Consider the following 22,312-nt stretch of genomic DNA (forward strand, 5'->3'; position numbering starts at 1 on the left):
TACCGTAAAGGACCAACTTAGTACAATATCACTGTACCGTAAAGGACCAACTTAGTACAATATCACTGTACCGTAAAGGACCAACTTAGTACAATATCACTGTACACTGTACCGTAAAGGACCAACTTAGTACAATATCACTGTACACTGTACCGTAAAGGACCAACTTAGTACAATATCACTGTACCGTAAAGGACCAACTTAGTACAATATCACTGTACCGTAAAGGACCAACTTAGTACAATATCGCTGTACTGTAAAGGACCAACTTAGTACAATATCACTGTACCGTAAAGGACCAACTTAGTACAATACCATATCACTGTGTTGTACACTGTACCGTAAAGGACCAACTTAGTACATATATCACTGTACACGTACCGTAAAGGACCAACTTAGTACAATCTTACTGTACACTGTACCGTAAAGGACCAACTTAGTACAATATCACTAACCCGTAAAGGACCAACTTAGTACAATATCACTGTATTGTAAAGGACCACCTTAGTACAATATCATTGTAGCTGCAACAGTTATAAACTTAGAGAAGAACGCATGCGCAAGAACAGAGAGATGTCCTTCAAGCTCCCTAGCGGCTGACTGTGTCTTGTTGTGGTTCCACCGGAAGAACAGATCCTCCGCTCCCGGAAAACCTTGTCCGCCGTAGTGGTTCGTAGCACTTGGTGTATGCAACAGATGTCTGACAACAAAAAGAAAAAAAAAGTTAAAATACCAAGAATTTTTTTCTGATATCCATTTAGTCTTCCATAAACAAATGGACTATCAATTATCTATAACAATTTTTTATTTAGTTATTAACTGTCAAATTTTGAGATGTGAGTGGTATGATAAAGTCTGAAATTTGGGACTAATTAGGATAGGATGACTATAATAGTGTTGAAGCATTTCGCTTGCTTTACACAGACTCTACCGTCGGACACATGGAAACTCCATCTGCGTTACATGTGTTGGTTGGCAGCGCGGTGTTCACCTAAAACCTGTCATTGAGTTACGTAAATTATTCATGCTATCCTGTATTCAAACCTGACTACATTATGGGTATCATTAAATAAGCTATTAATTCCCATTAGGTCGTGTTATTGTGCAGCTTAATTATTCATGTGGCTTCCTATTAATTTCTATCAATATACAATCAATATAGAAATAGTTGAAAACCAACGAAACGAAAAAGGGTCCTTTAGAACGTGATTAATCCGGCCAGGCCTGTAGAGATGACGTTAATAGGCCGAGTTTATTCTGACTCACAGTATGAATGCTACATGATGACGATACAGATCACTTTTTGAGAAAAATAACTTAAAGTAGATGACAAATAGTATATTTTGAGATACATTACTAGCTTGTTTGAGATACATACATGTAACTTACTTGTAATGCGGACGGTACAGAGGACACATTTCGAAATATATTGACACACATACCTTATTTGTAATATTGATGATAAAGATAACATTTTGAGTCACATAACTAACTCATTATATGGACGGTACAATGATATATTGAGACACATCTTACTTGTAATATGGACGGTACAATGATATATTGAGACACATCTTACTTGTAATATGGACGGTACAATGATATATTGAGAAACATAGCTCACTTTTAATATTGACGCTTGTTTGGGACACATACACGTAACTAACTTGTAATATAGACGAAAAAGAGAAAATATTTCGCGATTATTTCAACACATAACTTCCTTAATGTTCATTATACAGGTGGCATTTTAAGACACATAACTAACTCATTATGTGGACGGTAGAATGATAAATTGAGACACATTACTTACTTATATTGTAGACGGTAGAATGATAAATTGAGACACATATCATACTTGTAATGTGGACGGTACAATGATAAATTGAGACACATATCATACTTGTAATGAGGACGGTACAATGATAAATTGAGACACATAACTTACTTGTAATGAGGACGGTACAATGACATATTGAGACACATCTTACTTGTAATGTGGACGGTACAATGATAAATTGAGACACATCTTACTTGTAATGTGGACGGTACAATGATGAATTGAGACACATAACTTACTTGTAATGTGGACAGTACAATGATAAATTGAGACACATAACTTACTTGTAATGTCGACAGTACAATGATGAATTGAGACACATATCATACTTGTAATGAGGACAGTACAATGATAAATTGAGACACATATCTTACTTGTAATGTGGACAGTACAATGATAAATTGAGACACATAACTTACTTGTAATGTGGACAGTACAATGATAAATTGAGACACATATCATACTTGTAATGTCGAGGGTACAATGATAAATTGAGACACATAACTTACTTGTAATGTGGACAGTACAATGATAAATTGAGACACATATCATACTTGTAATGTGGACAGTACAATGATAAATTGAGACACATATCATACTTGAAATGTGGACAGTACAATGATAAATTGAGACACATAACTTACTTGTAATGTGGACAGTACAATGATAAATTGAGACACATATCATACTTGTAATGTCGAGGGTACAATGATAAATTGAGACACATATCATACTTGTAATGAGGACGGTACAATGATAAATTGAGACACATAACTTACTTGTAATGTGGACGGTACAATGATGAATTGAGACACATAACTTACTTGTAATGTGGACAGTACAATGATAAATTGAGACACATATCATACTTGTAATGTGGACAGTACAATGATAAATTGAGACACATATCATACTTGTAATGTGGACAGTACAATGATAAATTGAGACACATAACTTACTTGTAATGAGGACGGTACAATGATGAATTGAGATACACATCTTATTTGTAATGTCGAGGGTACAATGATAGATTGAGACACATAACTTACTTGTAATGTGGACAGTACAATGATGAATTGAGACACATAACTTACTTGTAATGTGGACGGTACAATGATGAATTGAGACACATAACTTACTTGTAATGTGGACAGTACAATGATAAATTGAGACACATAACTTACTTGTAATGTGGACAGTACAATGATGAATTGAGACACACAACTTACTTGTAATGTGGACAGTACAATGATAAATTGAGACACATAACTTACTTGTAATGAGGACGGTACAATGATGAATAAAGACACATAACTTACTTGTAATGTGGACGGTATGGTATACCATTGATATCAAGGAATGCCCTTTCTACAGCCATCATTTTATCGTTTACATTCCGGATCGCGATGGGACTGAAGTGGAATATTACATGTTAATAAACATAAGCTTAATAGCGAAACATTTCAAGTCCAAGATGTTTTTAAAAATTATAATATCACCATGATGATTTATTTGGAAAAAAAGACACATGTTCCATCGCTATCTGACATTTTTCATATTTTATTTACATATAAATAAATAAATAGGAATAAACAAATAAAAATGTATCATATTTAACCTGTGATCAGGTGTTTGCCCACGCAACAGCTTAAATAAGGGGGTGCACTGAAGTATTGCAATATTGTGTATTTAGATATGACAACTCGGTAAGACGACTTGGTGAGATGAACCATCGTAAAGACGATTGTGGAGACACTACTAGTATCTCTATGACCAGGATACGTTTGTACGATTACACCAGCTAACCAAAGAAAAATATTTAAACTTGTGTTTGAAATATGTCTCCATGTACAAATCCTACCTAACTTCATCAACGCCCATTCTTTGTCAGTCATAATACAGCGTCACTTATCAGGTCACAGGTCATCTAAGCTAAGTAAACCTAAACAGATGGATATAAAGTCATCATAGGTTTGGAGGGGGTGGGGATGCGTGTGTTATACATTACTTTTGCATGTCAGTTTCTTCCGCTGTCTTCTCAAACTTGTCAACGGCTTCAGCGAGAGCTTCACTACCCATTATGACACCATCTGAAACAGACAATCCTTTTATGGTACCATCTGATACATACCGACAACCCATTCATGACACCATCTCAAATAGAAAACCCCATTAGGACACAATCTCAAGCAGGCAACCACTTTACGACTCCATTCTAAACACAAAACCCCTTTACGACACCATATTAAACATACAAACCCTTTACGACATCATCTCAAACAGACAAACCCCTTTACGACATCATCTCAAACAGACAACCTCTTTACGACACCATCTAAAACAGACAATCCCTTCATGACACCATCTCAAACAGACAACCCCATAACGACATCATCTTAAACAGACAACCCATTTACAACATCATCTCAAACAGACAGCCCCTTCATGACACCATCTCAAACAGACAAACCATTTATGACACCATTTCAAACAGAAAATCCCATTATGACACCATTTCATGCAGGCAACCCCTTTCGACACCATCTTAAACAGAAAACCCCTTTACGACACCATATTAAACATACAAACCTCATTACGACACCATTTCAAGCTGGCAACCACTTTACGACTCCATCTCAAACGGAAAACCCCTTTACGACACCATATCAAACAGACAACAACTTTACAACACCATCTAAAACAGACCACCTCTTCATGACACCATCTCAAACAGAAAACCCCTTCATGACACCATCTAAAACATACAACCCCATAAAGACACCATCTTAAACAGACAACCCCTTTACGACACCAGCTCGACCAGACAACCCCTTTACGATACCATCTAAAACAGACCACCCCTTTCCGACACCATCTCAATCAGACAACCCCTTTACGACAACATCTGAATCGGTACACTGTGATTTACTCACTGGTAAAAACGTGTGTCAATCCTGACAATAAGATTCCTTAAGTAACAAATACATACATTTTTGAGTGTCTCAGGAATAATGCCAAACGTAAAGATTTAGCAGTTACTTTTATCTAATATTATGAAAATGTTTGAAAACTATTTCTGTAAGTAAGTATACATGTAAAAGGTACGTATGTCTTCTGATTATGGCTGAAGTATGAACGCAAGGTGATACATTTTTGACACAATGGGTATGCAAATGTACATTATACATGTACATTCACTATTCTCCTATAGGTCTATATATATGTTTTATTAATAACCCAATACTGTTCAGAGGATGCATGGTCTCATACCAAGTACATACGTTATTGTTTTAATCAGTGCTAGTGGTGGCTTGTGTTGTATGTGTGACATTTGGCTACTACAAGTGTGTATGTACATGTAAGCTGTATGTGTGATTAGTATCATATGTGTGGTATATTCAATACCAATGTGCACTTGGGTTGTCTGTTGGTATGTGTGTGGTGAAAAATGAATTATCTGCTTTGTGTGTGAAGAACATAAAGTCAACAAATTTGCTGTAGTTTGACGATTTATGATGTACAATGTATTGTTATGTGTTTTTGATGATAAAACTGAATAAAAAAATAAAATATATATAAAAAAAAATATCTAATATTATAACAATGAAATATACCAGTAAACGTATGTCTCTCGTTAAATCATTATCTGTTCTTGTGGTAAATGTGTAATGCCATATGATAAATGAAGGAAAATATTCAACGAACAAGTAATCAGAACTGACCGGAATAATACTGCATATTTTCTTGGCTAGGCTTACACGATGTTACAATGATAGGACTACTAAAACTATGATATTTATGGAACTTTACGAAATTTACTCATCAAGTCAGTGTATCAATAACCACAATATTCACTCTCTCCCTTTTCATACCGTTTCTTATTTGTATTCATGATGAGCTAGTTTTTTCTGAATCAACATAATTTTTAAAAAATTCTTTTTAGTTGTTCTTACCAACATGTTTTCGTATTTCTATTTAATTTTTCTCATCCTACATATAATTTTGTTTTTCTGTTTTATTTCTCTTAACCAAAATATTTTTATCTAGTTTTTCTTAACCAACATGTTTCCGTATTTTATGGTATTTTCTGAAGTAGCTACACACTTCATAACGATAGTTTTATCTCATCCGAATCTTTCATACGCATGTCTTTGCAAAACAGATATTTTCGGTCGAAGGGAGATAACTCGGTTCAATAATAAATCTAAACTGGTTTCCCGTACTTAAATATTTCTCTTCGACGATTCCGAAGACAGACGTGTTTAATGAATTCACTGACTCCCTCAAATCTTTAACATAGTCTCCGACTCCAAGGGGTAGAATAAGTGAATCTGAGAGTCGTCTGCCCGTCTCCGCCAAAAGTCCCACCATAGTACTGGAGATTTTGTATCCAGGATCTATCATCATCAACAGAGTAGTAGTTTCGTATCTAGTATGGTATAAAGGTGTCCCTGTCGATTCCCAATCGTCCTGTCAGAAACATAGTAAAAATGGTCACATATGATCATTTAAGTACATACCTAATAGACTGTGCTTTTGAAGCCAGATGTACCGTTATTTAAACATAAAACTCCATTTGGGAAGACCTGGTGCGAGTTAAAAGTTGGTGAATTTGTACCTACAATTCATCCCATTGTATATTTGTACGTATGTCTTTCACCGCATTTGAGAAGTTTTGCTTTTAACAATAAGAGACAGTTTCAGAAAGCTTAGACTAAACCCATGATTTCAATTTCTTAATATTAGCTTCAGAAGAAACAATTTTCTAAAGTTAGCTAACTGTTTAAAAAAAAATGGTTTCTCCCTTTCGAGTTAAGAATTTTCTCATGAAAGCGGAAAAACATACAATCAAGGTTATACTGAATTTTAATAATTCCACGGTCAATGTTTTTCTTCTATGTCAGTCTCCTATTTAATAATGCCACCTTTTAAACAATATGTAATAATTTTGATAATATCATTTGTATAATTTGTATAATATCATTTGTATCATTTGTAGTAAACATACATTGTCTCGTTATCTGGACCGAAACGGTTGTCTCTATTCCAATGGACCTACTTCGAATTAAGCCAGGTGGCTTTGTTATAAGCATAAAAGGTATTTTAGTTTCGTCTTGTCTTATCTGTTATACAACATGTACTAATTTACAGCATTGTCCAGTTATGTAATTAGAACGTTTTAATTTGAATCCATATTTCAATTATCAGCCTATAAGAGCCAGATACTTTTATAATCATGTAAGACTTATCAGTTTATAAATTGTGTGTTAGTCTGTATGTGTTTTTACATTAATTAATATTACTAAATAAAATTATGTTAAACCATAACAACTGGAAATGATAAAGTAAATGTAACAAAGGATGATGATTAATAAAGCACGTGCTAAGACAATGGAGACGTAATTCTCACAATATGTATAGATGAAGTAGTGCTTATCCTAGCAATCAGACATTTGTTAGATGTACTGTGAAAATGGGTTACCGTCTTAGCAAATTTTGCATAAAGTGATGGCACTCCGGCATTAGCTACAAATGGCGTGTGGTCACTTCCCGAGCCGATCCTATACGTTCTGTGAAAAAAGAACAACATGGATGATTGTGTCATTGGTAACACGTAATACATTACTGTATCAGTGTTCGTACCTAATAGTAAGACAATTGAGTAGAATTTCTCGAGATAATGTCATACATATTCATGGGACTCAATTTTCGTGGTTTGTTGAAAAAAAAATAAATATTTCCCCGTTTGTCAAATATGTCTGAGAGAAGGAACACTCAATGGTACTTTATGGCATGATAAAAATATACCAACTCTATTTAAAAAAAACTTTTTAAAAATGATAACCTACAATTATCTGTTAAATTACCTTGGTTTATCCAGCTCTCCTCGCCAAACATCAAAAACAGACTGGCTGGTAATATGGGGATCTGGTACCTAAGCCAAAATGACTGATTTACACATATGATATCACATGCTTCTTCAGATGTGTTATTGAATTACATGTATCTGTGTTCGTAAATAATGTTTGACTAATATTTGGTGTGACTAGTGTTATGGTAATCACTTACAAATAATAAAATAGTTATAATGTACATATTCCCCTCCACTAATAGTTATATGAAAGTGTGCCCTTTCCTATTCTTTGTTCGGTTTAGAGTTATTTTAAAATAAAACTATAAGATAAATTGAACGCACTGATTAAAAAAAGTAATTGATACAATGCTGTCATCTTGCATGACTATGAAACAAAATACCTTGAGAAAGTTCTGCCCGGCGTGAATATACGCCAGTTAATAATCTCCCTTCTCTCTATTCCGATCTAAAATCATGTTAACATCATTGACATATTACAATAGAAGATTGGATACAGTGAGAAACATACAAGTAATCCCTGTGATGTTTTGGAGATTATGATAAACAGTCTAATCAGCTAGCAATCAGTTTGAATGTTAGGATAATTACCTGTTTGGCGGCATCGAAAAAGACTTGTTGTAACAGAGGAACAGTCTTTAGACGCAGAGTCCGGTTACCTATAACATAAGAATGTTTGAAGTCATTAGCAATGTCAGGAAAATCACGATTGGTTTGAAAGAGGATATAAATGTATCATTGATTCATCAAGTCCTTTTTATTTGCAAAGTGACACTCTTTTGGAAAAAGAGGTTCTGCAAGCAAAATACTACAAGTAGGAATGATAGATCCGAAAGTTTAATATCACCAATGTTACGGCTTGTATACACTTACCAGATACAGCAGAGTCTACGGTTTGTATACACTTACCAGATACAGCAGAGTCTACGGTTTGTATACACTTACCAGATACAGCAGAGTCTACGGTTTGTATACACTTACCAGATACAGCAGAGTCTACGGTTTGTATACACTTACCAGATACAGCAGAGTCTACGGTTTGTATACACTTACCAGATACAGCAGAGTCTACGGTTTGTATACACTTACCAGATACAGCAGAGTCTACGGTTTGTATACACTTACCAGATACAGCAGAGTCTATATTTATGTAAGCCACTGCATTTGACGTCAGCCATTTTAGGTTATCCTGAAACACATAGAGAACGTGATACTTGTGAACATCTGGACAGTGTGTAGATTCTACTGTTAAATCTTTCGCTGCTGCTTGTGATCTCTCCCTAATATTCTATACGTTATGTGTCGCTACTCAGTCGTATTACCATCAGTTTCCCAGAATGATTTTTAATGGAACGAACCTGACATCAAACACACTATAACAGACAACTTAGTAGGAAGTTTCATGCTTATTCTGCTATCAATGGAGAGCTTTATAAATAAGTTATCAATAAGTTATCAATAAGTAAATGAATTAGCCAGGAACATAACACCTGATACCGATGGATTCTTTGGTTATTAGAAGTTGCATTTCATGTCGTATGTTTTCACAAAACCTTTACAGGTAAATGAAATGGTTATTGATCACATATCGAGTTGAAATCTTTGGTAATCAAAGCCACGGAGTGAAGGCAAAATAAAGATTTGGAGTATAGAAGTGGTTTGTGGTAAAAGTAAGATATGGTGTATAGAAGTGGTTTGTGATAAAAAGTAAGATTTGGAGTATAGAAGTGGTTTGTGGTAAAAGTTAGATATGGAGTATAGAAGTGGTTTGTGATAAACGTTATATATGGAGTATAGAAGTGGTTTGTAGTAAAAGTAAGATATGGAGTATAGAAGTGGTTTGTGGTAAAAAGTAAGATATGGAGTATAGAAGTGGTTTGTAAAAAGTAAGATTTGGAGTATAAAAAGTAAGATATGGATAAAAAGTAAGATATGGAGTATAGAAGTGGTTTGTGATAAAAAGTAAGATTTGGAGTATAGAAGTGGTTTGTGATAAAAAGTAAGATATGGAGTATAGAAGTGGTTTGTGATAAACGTTATATATGGAGTATAGAAGTTGTTTGTGATAAAAAGTAAGATATGGAGTATAGAAGTGGTTTGTGGTAAAAGTTATATATGGAGTATAGAAGTGGTTTGTGGTAAAAGTAAGATATGGTGTATAGAAGTGGTTTGTGGTAAAAGTTAGATATGGAGTATAGAAGTGGTTTGTGATAAAAAAAGATAAGATGATAAAAATGATATGGAGTATAGAAGTGGTTTGTGGTAAAAAGTAAGATATGGAGTATAGAAGTGGTTTGTGGTAAAAGTAAGATATGGAGTATAGAAGTGGTTTGTGATAAAAAGTAAGATATGGAGTATAGAAGTGGTTTGTGGTAAAAGTTAGATATGGAGTATAGAAGTGGTTTGTGATAAAAAGTAAGATATGGAGTATAGAAGTGGTTTGTGATAAAAAGTAAGATTTGGAGTATAGAAGTAAAAAGTGGAGTATAGAAGTGGTTTGTGTAAAAGTAAAAAGTATAGAATTTGGAAAAGTAGTAGAAGTGGTTTGTGGTAAAAGTAAGATATGGAGTATAGAAGTGGTTTGTGGTAAAAAGTAAGATATGGAGTATAGAAGTGGTTTGTGGTAAAAAGTAAGATATGGAGTATAGAAGTGGTTTGTGGTAAAAAGTAAGATTTGGAGTATAGAAGTGGTTTGTGATAAAAAGTAAGATATGGAGTATAGAAGTGGTTTGTGATAAAAGTAAGATATGGAGTATAGAAGTGGTTTGTGGTAAAAGTAAGATATGGTGTATAGAAGTGGTTTGTGGTAAACGTTAGATATGGAGTATAGAAGTGGTTTGTGGTAAAAAGTAAGATATGGAGTATAGAAGTTGTTTGTGGTAAAAGGTAAGATATGGAGTATAGAAGTGGTTTGTGGTAAAAAGTAAGATATGGAGTATAGAAGTGGTTTGTGGTAAAAAGTAAGATATGGAGTATAGAAGTGGTTTGTGGTAAAAAGTAAGATATGGAGTATAGAAGTGGTTTGTGGTAAAAAGTAAGATATGGAGTATAGAAGTGGTTTGTGGTAAACGTTATATATGGAGTATAGAAGTGGTTTGTGGTAAAAAGTAAGATATGGAGTATAGAAGTGGTTTGTGGTAAAAGTAAGATTTGGAGTATAGAAGTGGTTTGTGGTAAAAAGTATGGAGTATAGAAGATATGGAGTATAGAAGTGGTTTGTAAGAAGTGGTTTGTAAATAAGTAAAAGTTAAGTATATGATATGGAGTATAGAAGTGGTTTGTGGTAAAAGTAAGATTCGGAGTATAGAAGTGTTTTGTGGTAAAAGTTAGATATGTAGTATAGAAGTGGTTTGTGGTAAAAAGTAAGATATGGAGTATAGAAGTGGTTTGTGGTAAAAAGTAAGATATGGAGTATAGAAGTGGTTTGTGATAAAAAGTAAGATTTGGAGTATAGAAGTGGTTTGTGGTAAAAAGTAAGATATGGAGTATAGAAGTGGTTTGTGATAAAAAGTAAGATTTGGAGTATAGAAGTGGTTTGTGGTAAAAAGTAAGATATGGAGTATAGAAGTGGTTTGTGGTAAAAGTAAGATATGGAGTATAGAAGTGGTTTGTGATAAAAAGTAAGATATGGAGTATAGAAGTGGTTTGTGATAAAAAGTAAGATATGGAGTATAGAAGTGGTTTGTGGTAAAAAGTAAGATATGGAGTATAGAAGTGGTTTGTGGTAAAAAGTTAGATATGGAGTATAGAAGTGGTTTGTGGTAAAAGTAAGATTTGGAGTATAGAAGTGGTTTGTGGTAAAAGTAAGATTTGGAGTATAGAAGTGGTTTGTGGTAAAATGAGTATAGAAGTGGGTTGTGGTAAAAGTTAGATATGGAGTATAGAAGTGGTTTGTGGTAAAATGAGTATAGAAGTGGGTTGTGGTAAAAGTTAGATATGGAGTATAGAAGTTGTTTGTGGTAAAAGTAAGATATGGAGTATAGAAGTGGTTTGTGGTAAAAGTTAGATATGGAGTATAGAAGTGGTTTGTGGTAAAAGTTAGATATGGAGTATAGAAGTGGTTTGTGGTAAAAGTTAGATATGGAGTATAGAAGTGGTTTGTGGTAAAAGTTAGATATGGAGTATAGAAGTGGTTTGTGGTAAAAGTTAGATATGGAGTATAGAAGTGGTTTGTGGTAAAAGTAAGATTCGGAGTATAGAAGTGTTTTGTTGCATTTCTATTTTCCATATTAAGGAAACTACTTGACCAATACATTACTAACCGATAATGACCTTACCTCTACCCATTCGTAAGAACCTACAAGTCCATATTCCTCCGCGTCCCAGCTACAAAACAAAAGAGTTCGTCTTGGACGCCAACCTACAAAACAATACCTTTTTTTATCTATCAGACGACAGAGGGCTTTTCGTTTGTTTAAGTGGATATTCACTGGACACATTACGTACTCACATGCCAGATATTCTATATTTTTCTCAAGTGAATTAAAATATCCTCATCAAGTTGATGTTAAAATACCTAAAATTGCGCTGCTATTATCTTCACATAGATTAAATAAAGAAGTAAGGAGACGACATAAATCAAACGAAAGTTATAAAAAAAAAGAAAAAAGGGGTGTGTGTACTCAAATCGAAGATGAATATGGACTGAAATTAGGGTTAAATTTAGAAAAAGAAAATATTACTGAAGATTGAAAATGTGAAAAATCGCTGAACTCTTATCCTCAAAATTTAGCAACGTTTATTAACAAAACAAATGATTTTTAGACAGGGAATCTACTTGATGTATAACTTATACTGTTTAGACAGGGAATCTACTTGATGTATAACTTATACTGTTTAGACAGGGGATCTACTTGATGTGTAACTCATACTGTTTTGACAGGGAAACTACTTGATGTATGACTTATATACTGTTTTGACAGGGAATCTACTTGATGTTTAACTTATACTGTTTAGACAGGGAATCTACTTGATGTGTAACTCATACTGTTTAGACAGGGAATCTACTTGATGTATAACTTATACTGTTTAGACAGGGAATCTACTTGATGTATAACTTATACTGTTTAGACAGGGGATCTACTTGATGTGTAACTCATACTGTTTTGACAGGGAATCTACTTGATGTATGACTTATACTGTTTAGACAGGGAATCTACTTGATGTATGACTTATACTGTTTAGACAGGGAATCTACTTGATGTGTAACTCATACTGTTTAGACAGGGAAACTACTTGATGTATGACTTATATACTGTTTTGACAGGGAATCTACTTGATGTTTAACTTATACTGTTTAGACAGGGAATCTACTTGATGTGTAACTCATACTGTTTAGACAGGGAATCTACTTGATGTGTAACTCATACTGTTTAGACCGGGAATCTACTTGATGTATAACTTATACTGTTTAGACAGGGAATCTACTTGATGTATAATTCATACGGTTTAGACCGGGAATCTACTTGATGTATAACTCATACTGTTTAGACAGGGGATCTACTTGATGTATAACTTATACTGTTTAGACAGGGAATCTACTTGATGTATGACTTATACTATTTAGACAGGGAATCTACTTGATGTGTAACTCATACTGTTTTGACAGGAAATCTACTTGATGTGTAACTCATACTGTTTAGACCGGGAATCTACTTGATGTATAACTCATACTGTTTAGACCGGGAATCTACTTGATGTATAACTCATACTGTTAAGACAGGGAATCTACTTGATGTGTAACTCATACTATTTAGACAGGGAATCTACTTGATGTGTAACTCATACTGTTAAGACAGGGAATCTACTTGATGTGTAACTCATACTGTTTAGACAGGGAATCTACTTGATGTGTAACTCATACTGTTTAGACAGGGAATCTACTTGATGTGTAACTCATACTGTTTAGACAGGGAATCTACTTGATGTGTAACTCATACTGTTTAGACAGGGAATCTACTTGATGTGTAACTCATACTGTTTAGACAGGGAATCTACTTGATGTGTAACTCATACTGTTTAGACAGGGAATCTACTTGATGTGTCACTCATACTGTTTAGACAGGGAATCTACTTGATGTGTAACTCATACTGTTTAGACAGGGAATCTACTTGATGTGTAATATCTGTTTAGACAGGGAATCTACTTGATGTGTAACTCATACTGTTTAGACAGGGAATCTACTTGATGTGTAACTCATACTGTTTAGACAGGGAATCTACTTGATGTGTAACTCATACTGTTTTGACAGGGAATCTACTTGATGTAACTTATACTGTTTAGACAGGGAATCTACTTGATGTGTAACTCATACTGTTTAGACAGGGAATCTACTTGTAACTCATATGTAGACAGGGAATCTACTTGATGTTTAACTCATACTGTTTAGACAGGGAATCTACTTGATGTGTAACTCATACTGTTTTGACAGGGAATCTACTTGATGTGTAACTCATACTGTTTTGACAGGGAATCTACTTGATGTGTAACTTATACTGTTTAGACAGGGAATCTACTTGAAGTGTACTGTTTAACTTGATGTATAACTTATACTGTTTAGACAGGGAATCTACTTGATGTATAACTTATACTGTTTTGACAGGGAATCTACTTGATGTGTAACTCATACTGTTTAGACAGGGAATCTACTTGATGTGTAACTTATACTGTTTAGACAGGGAATCTACTTGAAGTATAACTCATACTGTTTAGACAGGGAATCTACTTGATGTGTAACTCATACTGTTTAGACAGGGAATCTACTTGATAAGTAACTCATACTGTTTAGACAGGGAATCTACTTGATAAGTAACTCATACTGTTTAGACAGGGAATCTACTTGATGTGTAACTCATACTGTTTAGACAGGGAATCTACTTGATGTGTAACTCATACTGTTTTGACAGGGAATCTACTTGATGTGTAACTCATACTGTTTTGACAGGGAATCTACTTGATGTGTAACTCATACTGTTTAGACAGGGAATCTACTTGATGTGTAACTCATACTGTTTAGACAGGGAATCTACTTGATGTGTAACTCATACTGTTTAGACAGGGAATCTACTTGATGTGTAACTCATACTGTTTTGACAGGGAATCTACTTGATAAGTAACTCATACTGTTTAGACAGGGAATCTACTTGATAAGTAACTCATACTGTTTAGACAGGGAATCTACTTGATGTGTAACTCATACTGTTTAGACAGGGAATCTACTTGATAAGTAACTCATACTGTTTAGACAGGGAATCTACTTGATGTGTAACTCATACTGTTTAGACAGGGAATCTACTTGATGTGTAACTCATACTGTTTTGACAGGGAATCTACTTGATGTATGACTTATACTATTTAGACAGGGAATCTACTTGATGTGTAACTCATACTGTTTAGACAGGGAATCTACTTGATGTGTAACTCATACTGTTTAGACAGGGAATCTACTTGATGTGTAACTCATACTGTTTAGACAGGGGATCTACTTGATGTGTAACTCATACTGTTTTGACAGGGAATCTACTTGATGTATAACTTATACGGTTTAGACAGGGAATCTACTTGAAGTATAACTTATACTGTTTAGACAGGGGATCTACTTGATGTATAACTTATACTGTTTAGACAGGGGATCTACTTGATGTATAACTTATACTGTTTAGACAGGGAATCTTCTTTATGTATAACTTATACTCCTTCATTTACAATATCATCTGCCGATAAAGGTTATTGTAATCATACATACAGTCTCCTCTAAACATGTGAGGTTCCTCATACAAGGAAACATACCTGTTTCTAACAATTTTCCAAATATTCGAGCTATTTCTATAAGAACGATCCCACCGGAAGCTGGATCGGCGCCTCCATAGATCCAAGCGTCTCTATGGTTTCCAAATATGACGTAGCGATCTGAAAAGAATGAAAGACACTGATTTAATTACAATCTAAATTGGCCTTAAAGAGAAAATATTGTTCACATTTTCCTGTTTTCATTCATGATCATGTCAATTATTTATGTAAAATGTTTGATCTTTTCTCTGAATGGAGTACCAAAAATGGAAGCAATTTATAGCCTTCCAGTGCATATTAAAATCACTGTACTATATCCTGTGGAAACAAAGTGATTTGATATCACAATAACTTACCTGGTTCAATAGCACCTGTGATCTGGCCTATCACGTTGTGTATTGGAACTGTGCGATTCTCGTTATTGACTACAAGCTTTATTTTCCTGATAGAAAGGAGAAAATGTGAAGTAAAGTCAACCACTGCTGGTTGTGGAAGGTATTGGAGGCAAGGAGAATGGTCAAGATGTGTGTATCATTAAACAAGAGACAAATTCACAACAGTATGTGATATCTCGGATTAAGAAAAAATGGTTGAAAGCCGAGGATAATAAAGAGTTAGCAAATTTTAACTGATCGCTTTGTTGTTGGTTTTCACACCTGATAATGCTGTGTAAATTTGACATTAAAGTACCGTTATAAATACAAGTGATTACCCTACCTGTTACCTCGTAATCTTGGGCCGAACCTGTAGGTGATGTTTAGGTTTCCTCGCCATTCCGGTAGTACTTCATCCCCCTCCATCTCCCTGTAACGGAAAAGGCGGTAGATCAGATCACTCTATTGTTGCGTCATTTGTGTTTTTTTTCTGAAAAACCATGATCTAATTAATGTTGCTACTAATGTAGCTAAGTTATTGGAATAGGAGATATACAAAATATTCCTCTTTACAGAGAGTTAATCTTGACAATGATTGGCTGTTCAAGTTAGCGCAATGGTGATGACACTGTTTCTTAATAATTTACTTCTATAAATAGCGAAAAAGTAGAAGTAATAATAAATAGTTTGTTATTAGATGGGAGATGTAAAAATAAATACAGAACTAAGTGGAATGATTAGAAAAACATATTTCCCGTCGAAAAATTCTAATTTACCCCAAAATATTAAATGCGTCCCGATATCCAATAGGATGACAAGGGATCACTGGGAGTTTGTCCTTTAGTTCCTCCTCCGATAACCTCTGTGTATACCCTAATATGGTCAGGAAAACAAAACAAAAAATAATCTTTGTATTAACTTTGATATATAGCAGGTAAAACTAGGAGTAAGAAGAAAACAAATATTCGCCTTTATTAAGGATCCCTTACCAATCATCTCTCTCAAACTGATTTCCCGTTCAAATGCCTAATTTTCCCTGTAATCCTGTATACTCTTTTTAATAGTTTCTGATAGGTTATACATACACTGTTAAGGATTGCTTTGAATTTTGGTATCTTTAAAGACGTTTTTTGGTCAATAATATTGACAGTACATAGTCCGTCATCAATCTAATTTGAAAACATAAACGTAAGGGACTGCCTCGTCAAACGTTGAGAAGAATTTCTGAGATATTCTACGCCTGGAAAGGGATCTACTACATAACCATTGTGATGACATGCAACAATAGAATCTATATTTTCATTATATCGGGTTTCTTTTGTTTTACGAAACTGTTTTATCAGAAACATTGTCGGTACTTACCTTTTATCTTTTAAGGAAGCCATTGTGTTTCATATCAGTAGATTTTTCATATCATCCAATATTTGTACGATAAAAATACGTATGAACCTGATGAATTTTGCAATGTTTTTACTGATGAGCTAGACACTTCTAACGGAAAGAGGTAATTTGTCCAAAAAAAAAAAAAGTAAATAAATATGTTTTCTCCTATCCCTACAAGAATTTCTGACCAATTTGTTTTTACAATTTAATAATACAATACTTTGCAGGTAATTATCAACTCATAGCAAAATACAGTGTTATTATGAGATATACGAGATTAAGTCCGGAAAATCTTACATAAGGCGGGGTATCCGGGAGTCGCTTGGTCACCTTTGGTCATTATGATATTGCCCCTCTGTATACCAGTTTCCGGTAGCCACCAAGTGTCGGGGTACGGGTCAGCCATACCGGATGTTGAGTTCGACGGCGGTGGACCATAGTCGGCGGGGTCCGAGTACAGTATCACTCCTACACACCCAGCTTGGTGGGCAAACAGAACCTGGAGAGGTTAGGGTGTAGGAAGGGAGGAAAGGGGAGGAGAGGAAGAAAGGAAGGAAGGACAATGGTGACAAAAATATAGCACGAAATAAAAGAATGACAGATAAAAGATGACATCACTAAAACGTTTAATAAATTAGAGCAAGGTTATCAAAATGATGCATACATACAGAACATCTAGAGAACGTTCAAAGAGGACTTGCTGTGGACGCTCAAACACCAGCGAAACTCTTAAAACACAAAATAGGTTATTAAGATGGAAAACTTAATAGTGGAAACTGGTTCCTGAAAAGGAAAAGTTATACCAACCAAGAGAACAAAAAAATGTGGAAGATCTATACATACTATCACAGGAATAATAGGAGTACGTCAACACCAGCAGACTGTAGGGTCTCGTAAATAATACAGAATATATACTCCACAGAAGTAGCCAATAGCAAAGGTACGCTTATCAGTGACAGTCAAACAAAGACGGGAATATTGGTCAAACCATCTTAGTCCGATACAATAAAACGTGTATTGGAAGCTATCTCGCACCTTCAAGTAGATAAAGACAGTGGTACAAAACTCCTCTGGAATCTAAACATATTAAAAGCAGCAAGATGAAAAAACCGAACAGAATCCTGAAAGATTCGGCGGAAGAAAATCAGTGGACTCGAGAGAACTATCATCAGACTTGAGAAATCAACATCCCCTGTATATACAAAAAGGGTGACAGCAGTCTCCAATATCAGTAATATTCCAAATTATGGAACGATCTGTCGACACATGCTAGAGCATTTAGAAAGACACAATACACAATACACCATTTCACAGCTTCAGATCTGGTTATTCATGTGAGACACTATTGCTCCTGACCATAAATGCGCACTACAGTGGTAACCAGGTTGATATTTAATACTGAACCTTTCAAAACCATTTGACATCGTGTCACTTGGGAAACTTCTGCATAAAGTACAAAAAACACCAACACCAAGGACTCCAGGCAATCTCAAATGGGGGCATCTATATCAACAACATCGCACGAAAAACGGGGCCAACTTTAACCACCTGGTCTTTTTCCTTGTTACTTTTCAGAAGTCTCCATGTACAACGTTCTTTTGTTCATATGTTATCCTAGTTTATTGAATTTTAGTTTGGATTATGAAGATGTTGGCATATTGGTATTTTTTTGAATTATTGGCCAAAAAGATTAGGAAAACAACATACTCTTCCATTATGGATTATTATTTGGGTCTAAAATCAGACATAAAACTGTAAAGAATACAAAGAAGGGCACCTCGTGTAGTTACTGGATATTAAGAATAACGGGAAGAAGGATCTACACCATCTGAAAATTACCACGGTAACAAACCAGGACATCACAGCAGCTGGTATTCAAAATAGTCGACAGACTAATTTCAGCCCTACCTCTGATAAGATAATCAAGCCCTCGGAAAGATTGCGGAAAACGTTACGAGAACTATGACCTACCAACAATACTAAACAGAAATATTGTCAACAGCACAAAATCACTAATTAACCCAGGTTAAAAAAGAAACTACTAAAAAAAAAAAAAAAAAAACTGCTTTGTCAAAACATCGCGGGAATGAGATCAGTCCTTCTAAGAATCACAACCAAAGAGAGTTCTAGATAACTCTCCTGTTGTGTCCTGTCATTATAGGTAACATAGACGTGCGTGTAACTGTAATGTGTATGAAACAAAACAGAAATAAAGGAGATGACAATGTAAGAACGATAACTCTAAAATAAGTTCAAGTTACATGTAGCAGACACCAAATATATCGGATTTTTTTTTACCTTATTTCCTCTGAAGATTTTTCCATATCTAGCGATGACGATTTTACCGGAGCAGTTGATTCCAAGTTCATGAAGTTTATCAAAATCTTCTGCCCGTCCATAATTAGCATACACCAAGTCAGCCTTCAATAGTAATTAAAAAGTCTTGCACAGGAAAATTATTGTTACAGAGAAATGCATGGAACTCGACCAGGAACTGAGTCCTCGTCATACTTAATCAAATGTTCTATCACAGGTAGCTCATCTTAGTATAAAAAAAAACATCTAAAATACAGTTTCTAGGTATCAAAAAAAAAAAAAAAAAAAAAAACGTCAACGTGAGGATGTCAGATTCGCAACCACATTTCTACGGTGCCTCCTAAAATATACTAAGTTGAAAATGTATGTATATAGGAAAAAGTATATATATACATAGATAAGATAAGTAAATACACTCTACTCTACGACGTTATATAATGGTTTAAATGTTATAAACAATATCATGAATTTCCCAATAATACCACGTACATGTTTGTTTTAATTTTCATATTTTATATAATTGTTTAAATGTTATTAACAATATAATAAATTTTCCAATAGTACCACGTACGTGTTTGTTTTAATTTCTATTTTCCCACTATATTATGCTTAACTTCAATGTGTATTTACTTTCACATATCGATATAACAGTCCTGCTCCCGAATACAGCCGCTTTTTCAGAGACACGCCTTCAGACACTTTCCTCAAAGATATAGAATGTAAAGTTATTGTCAAGGAGGACTTTCTCACTCTCACAATGGAATTCATATTATCAAGGTTCTAATTTGAAGATTCATAGTGTAGAATACCTACTATGACGTCACCACTTGGAGAAAAGGCATTAAAGGCCTGTATTTCGTCTGGATGTCTGGTATCTTCTCGAGTAAGCTCTTCCAGAGACACTGTACGGTACTGAACATTTTCGTCTTCGTCTATCACTGCAGCCTGAAGTATACATGTACTCATGACGGCTCTTTTCGTTTCAGTTCTAAACAATTTATAGAGGGAAAGGTAGATAGTACGAGACATAACAATGTCTTCATTAAAGCACCGCGACACGCTTGGATGTAATGTTTGATATGGTACTTCGTCTTATAGCTTATTTCAATATAATACAAGGTGATACTCACGTAGTTGTTCTGTCCCTCTACTGGATAAGACAAGAACACATCATACGTTTCTATCTGTGACGCCAGACCATATTCTTTAAACAGGTTGTGTACATAATCAGCGCTTTCCCTCTGACTATCTGTTCCAGCAAGCCTCGGTTTGGATGTCAGCTCTCTGTTTAAAATGCAAATCATAAAAAAAATAATCCACGTGTTTGTTACATAAGATGACCATTGAGACACTGACTTTATATCAAATCTATGTCAAGTTACATTCATCACAATACATTAGGTTTTATCGCTTTAACGTGCTAATTATTTACACATCATGTGACAACAGACTATCAACCGCGGCAACAGACTATCAACAGCGGCAACAGACTATCAACAGCGGCAACAGAATGTAAACAACGACAACATGCTATAAATAGCACAACAAATTATCAACAGCAGCAACAGCGGCAAAAGACTATTAACAGCAGCAACAGCGGCACCAGACTATCGATAGCGGCAACAGACTATCAACAACAACAACATACTGTCATCAATATCCAAGCGGAAGCAAAACCAACGACAGCAGAAGCTGCAACAAAAACAATAGCAGAAAAAATGCACACAACAAAACAACAACAACAAACAAGACTTCAATCATCAAATGTAAATTATATAAAACAGCACGCGCTGACATCCTTACCTATAAACATTATCCATATGTTGAACATCAATCAAGCCCTGTAGAGTGTCTGTGATTCCATGATCCGCCTCCTTCGTCAGCTGATCAAGCTTAGCACTCGGACAGGCTCCGGAGTTCGGCCCATAGAACGTCTTTGAGAAGAAACCAATGAGAATTCCAAGGACAAACACGAGCACGGCAACCAGGGCTGCCACGCCCATCCCTTTATGGTTGTGAAACGACATTTCTTGAGTCTAGGATGTACAATAATAAGTGCAAATTTGACAGAATATCTCACGCAGTGTCCATACCTCTTGTGTACCCCTATAAGCCGAGATAGTGTTCGTTCTGATACACATGTACTACAATGTTACACACGCGTAAAACATTGCTGTACCACTGTGCGTGGAGCACGTACAGGATAACACGTCTATTTGTACCTTAGAACAACTAAATTACATTCGAAGTCACGAGCCTCCATAGAATCTGGAGCACGTCCGAATGTGTGATCCACCATACTATATACACAACATCAACTTTCTTGGTATGACAGTAATAATCAACGTGGAAATCACGCAGTCTCAGGAATTTCTCTCACTGTGAGTCGTACTCGTCTTCCTACATATATAAATACCATAAAACTATAATAAAAACTATATTGTGTTTGAGAGAAAATCATTGTTTATACGACGGGCACGTTCCCATTTACTAGAAGGCACTGAGTTAAACAGGCGCTGATAATATACATGTATATTAGCTAGTGGGCGTAGATTTCATTAACAAACAAAACAGTGAATGTGCAGGAGTGATCAAGAAAGGTGCGATGATTATGGTGCTGCTGCTAAGATACGAGAGAGGCTTGTAAAACTAAAGCAGACGCCAAGATGGTCAGTTACTACGAAGCAAAATACAAAGATTAGGTTGCAGGTGATTCGATATACCAATGTTTGTTCTCA

At 35.0% G+C, this 22,312-nt stretch overlaps 1 protein-coding gene across 1 annotated transcript; it reads right to left on the reverse strand.

Moving 5' to 3' along the window:
• Nucleotides 1-399: 399 nt before the first annotated feature.
• On the reverse strand, nt 400-21,756 carry LOC132552317 (N-acetylated-alpha-linked acidic dipeptidase 2-like). Its single transcript, XM_060216478.1, has 18 exons — nt 21,378-21,756; nt 20,705-20,858; nt 20,388-20,519; nt 19,557-19,679; nt 17,556-17,757; nt 16,652-16,748; nt 16,219-16,305; nt 15,858-15,943; nt 15,502-15,621; nt 11,990-12,072; nt 8,838-8,901; nt 8,304-8,371; nt 7,708-7,775; nt 7,323-7,410; nt 6,064-6,310; nt 3,849-3,930; nt 3,160-3,252; nt 400-700 (listed from the first exon to the last, which is right to left on the reverse strand). Exons 1-18 carry the CDS (start codon nt 21,599-21,601, stop codon nt 505-507), a joined length of 2,214 nt encoding a protein of 737 aa, XP_060072461.1. The 5' UTR covers nt 21,602-21,756; the 3' UTR covers nt 400-504.
• Nucleotides 21,757-22,312: the final 556 nt, after the last annotated feature.

This window comes from Ylistrum balloti, unplaced genomic scaffold (genome assembly GCF_031769215.1).
Source record: "Ylistrum balloti isolate Yb309-2 unplaced genomic scaffold, AGI_CSIRO_Ybal_v1 Utg370242, whole genome shotgun sequence".
NCBI lineage: Eukaryota > Metazoa > Mollusca > Bivalvia > Pectinida > Pectinidae > Ylistrum > Ylistrum balloti.

What these genes read in the sequence shown, in the direction of transcription:
- LOC132552317 (XM_060216478.1), bottom strand. Translation starts at nt 21,601, where the DNA reads ATGTCGTTTCACAACCATAAAGGGATGGGCGTGGCAGCCCTGGTTGCC. An exon ending in TAGAGGGACAGAACAACTAC is followed by an intron (nt 20,520 to 20,704) that starts GTGAGTATCACC and finishes TGTATACTTCAG; the next exon opens with GCTGCAGTGATAGACGAAGA. An exon ending in GTTCTTACGAATGGGTAGAG is followed by an intron (nt 8,902 to 11,989) that starts GTAAGGTCATTA and finishes TATGTGTTTCAG; the next exon opens with GATAACCTAAAATGGCTGAC.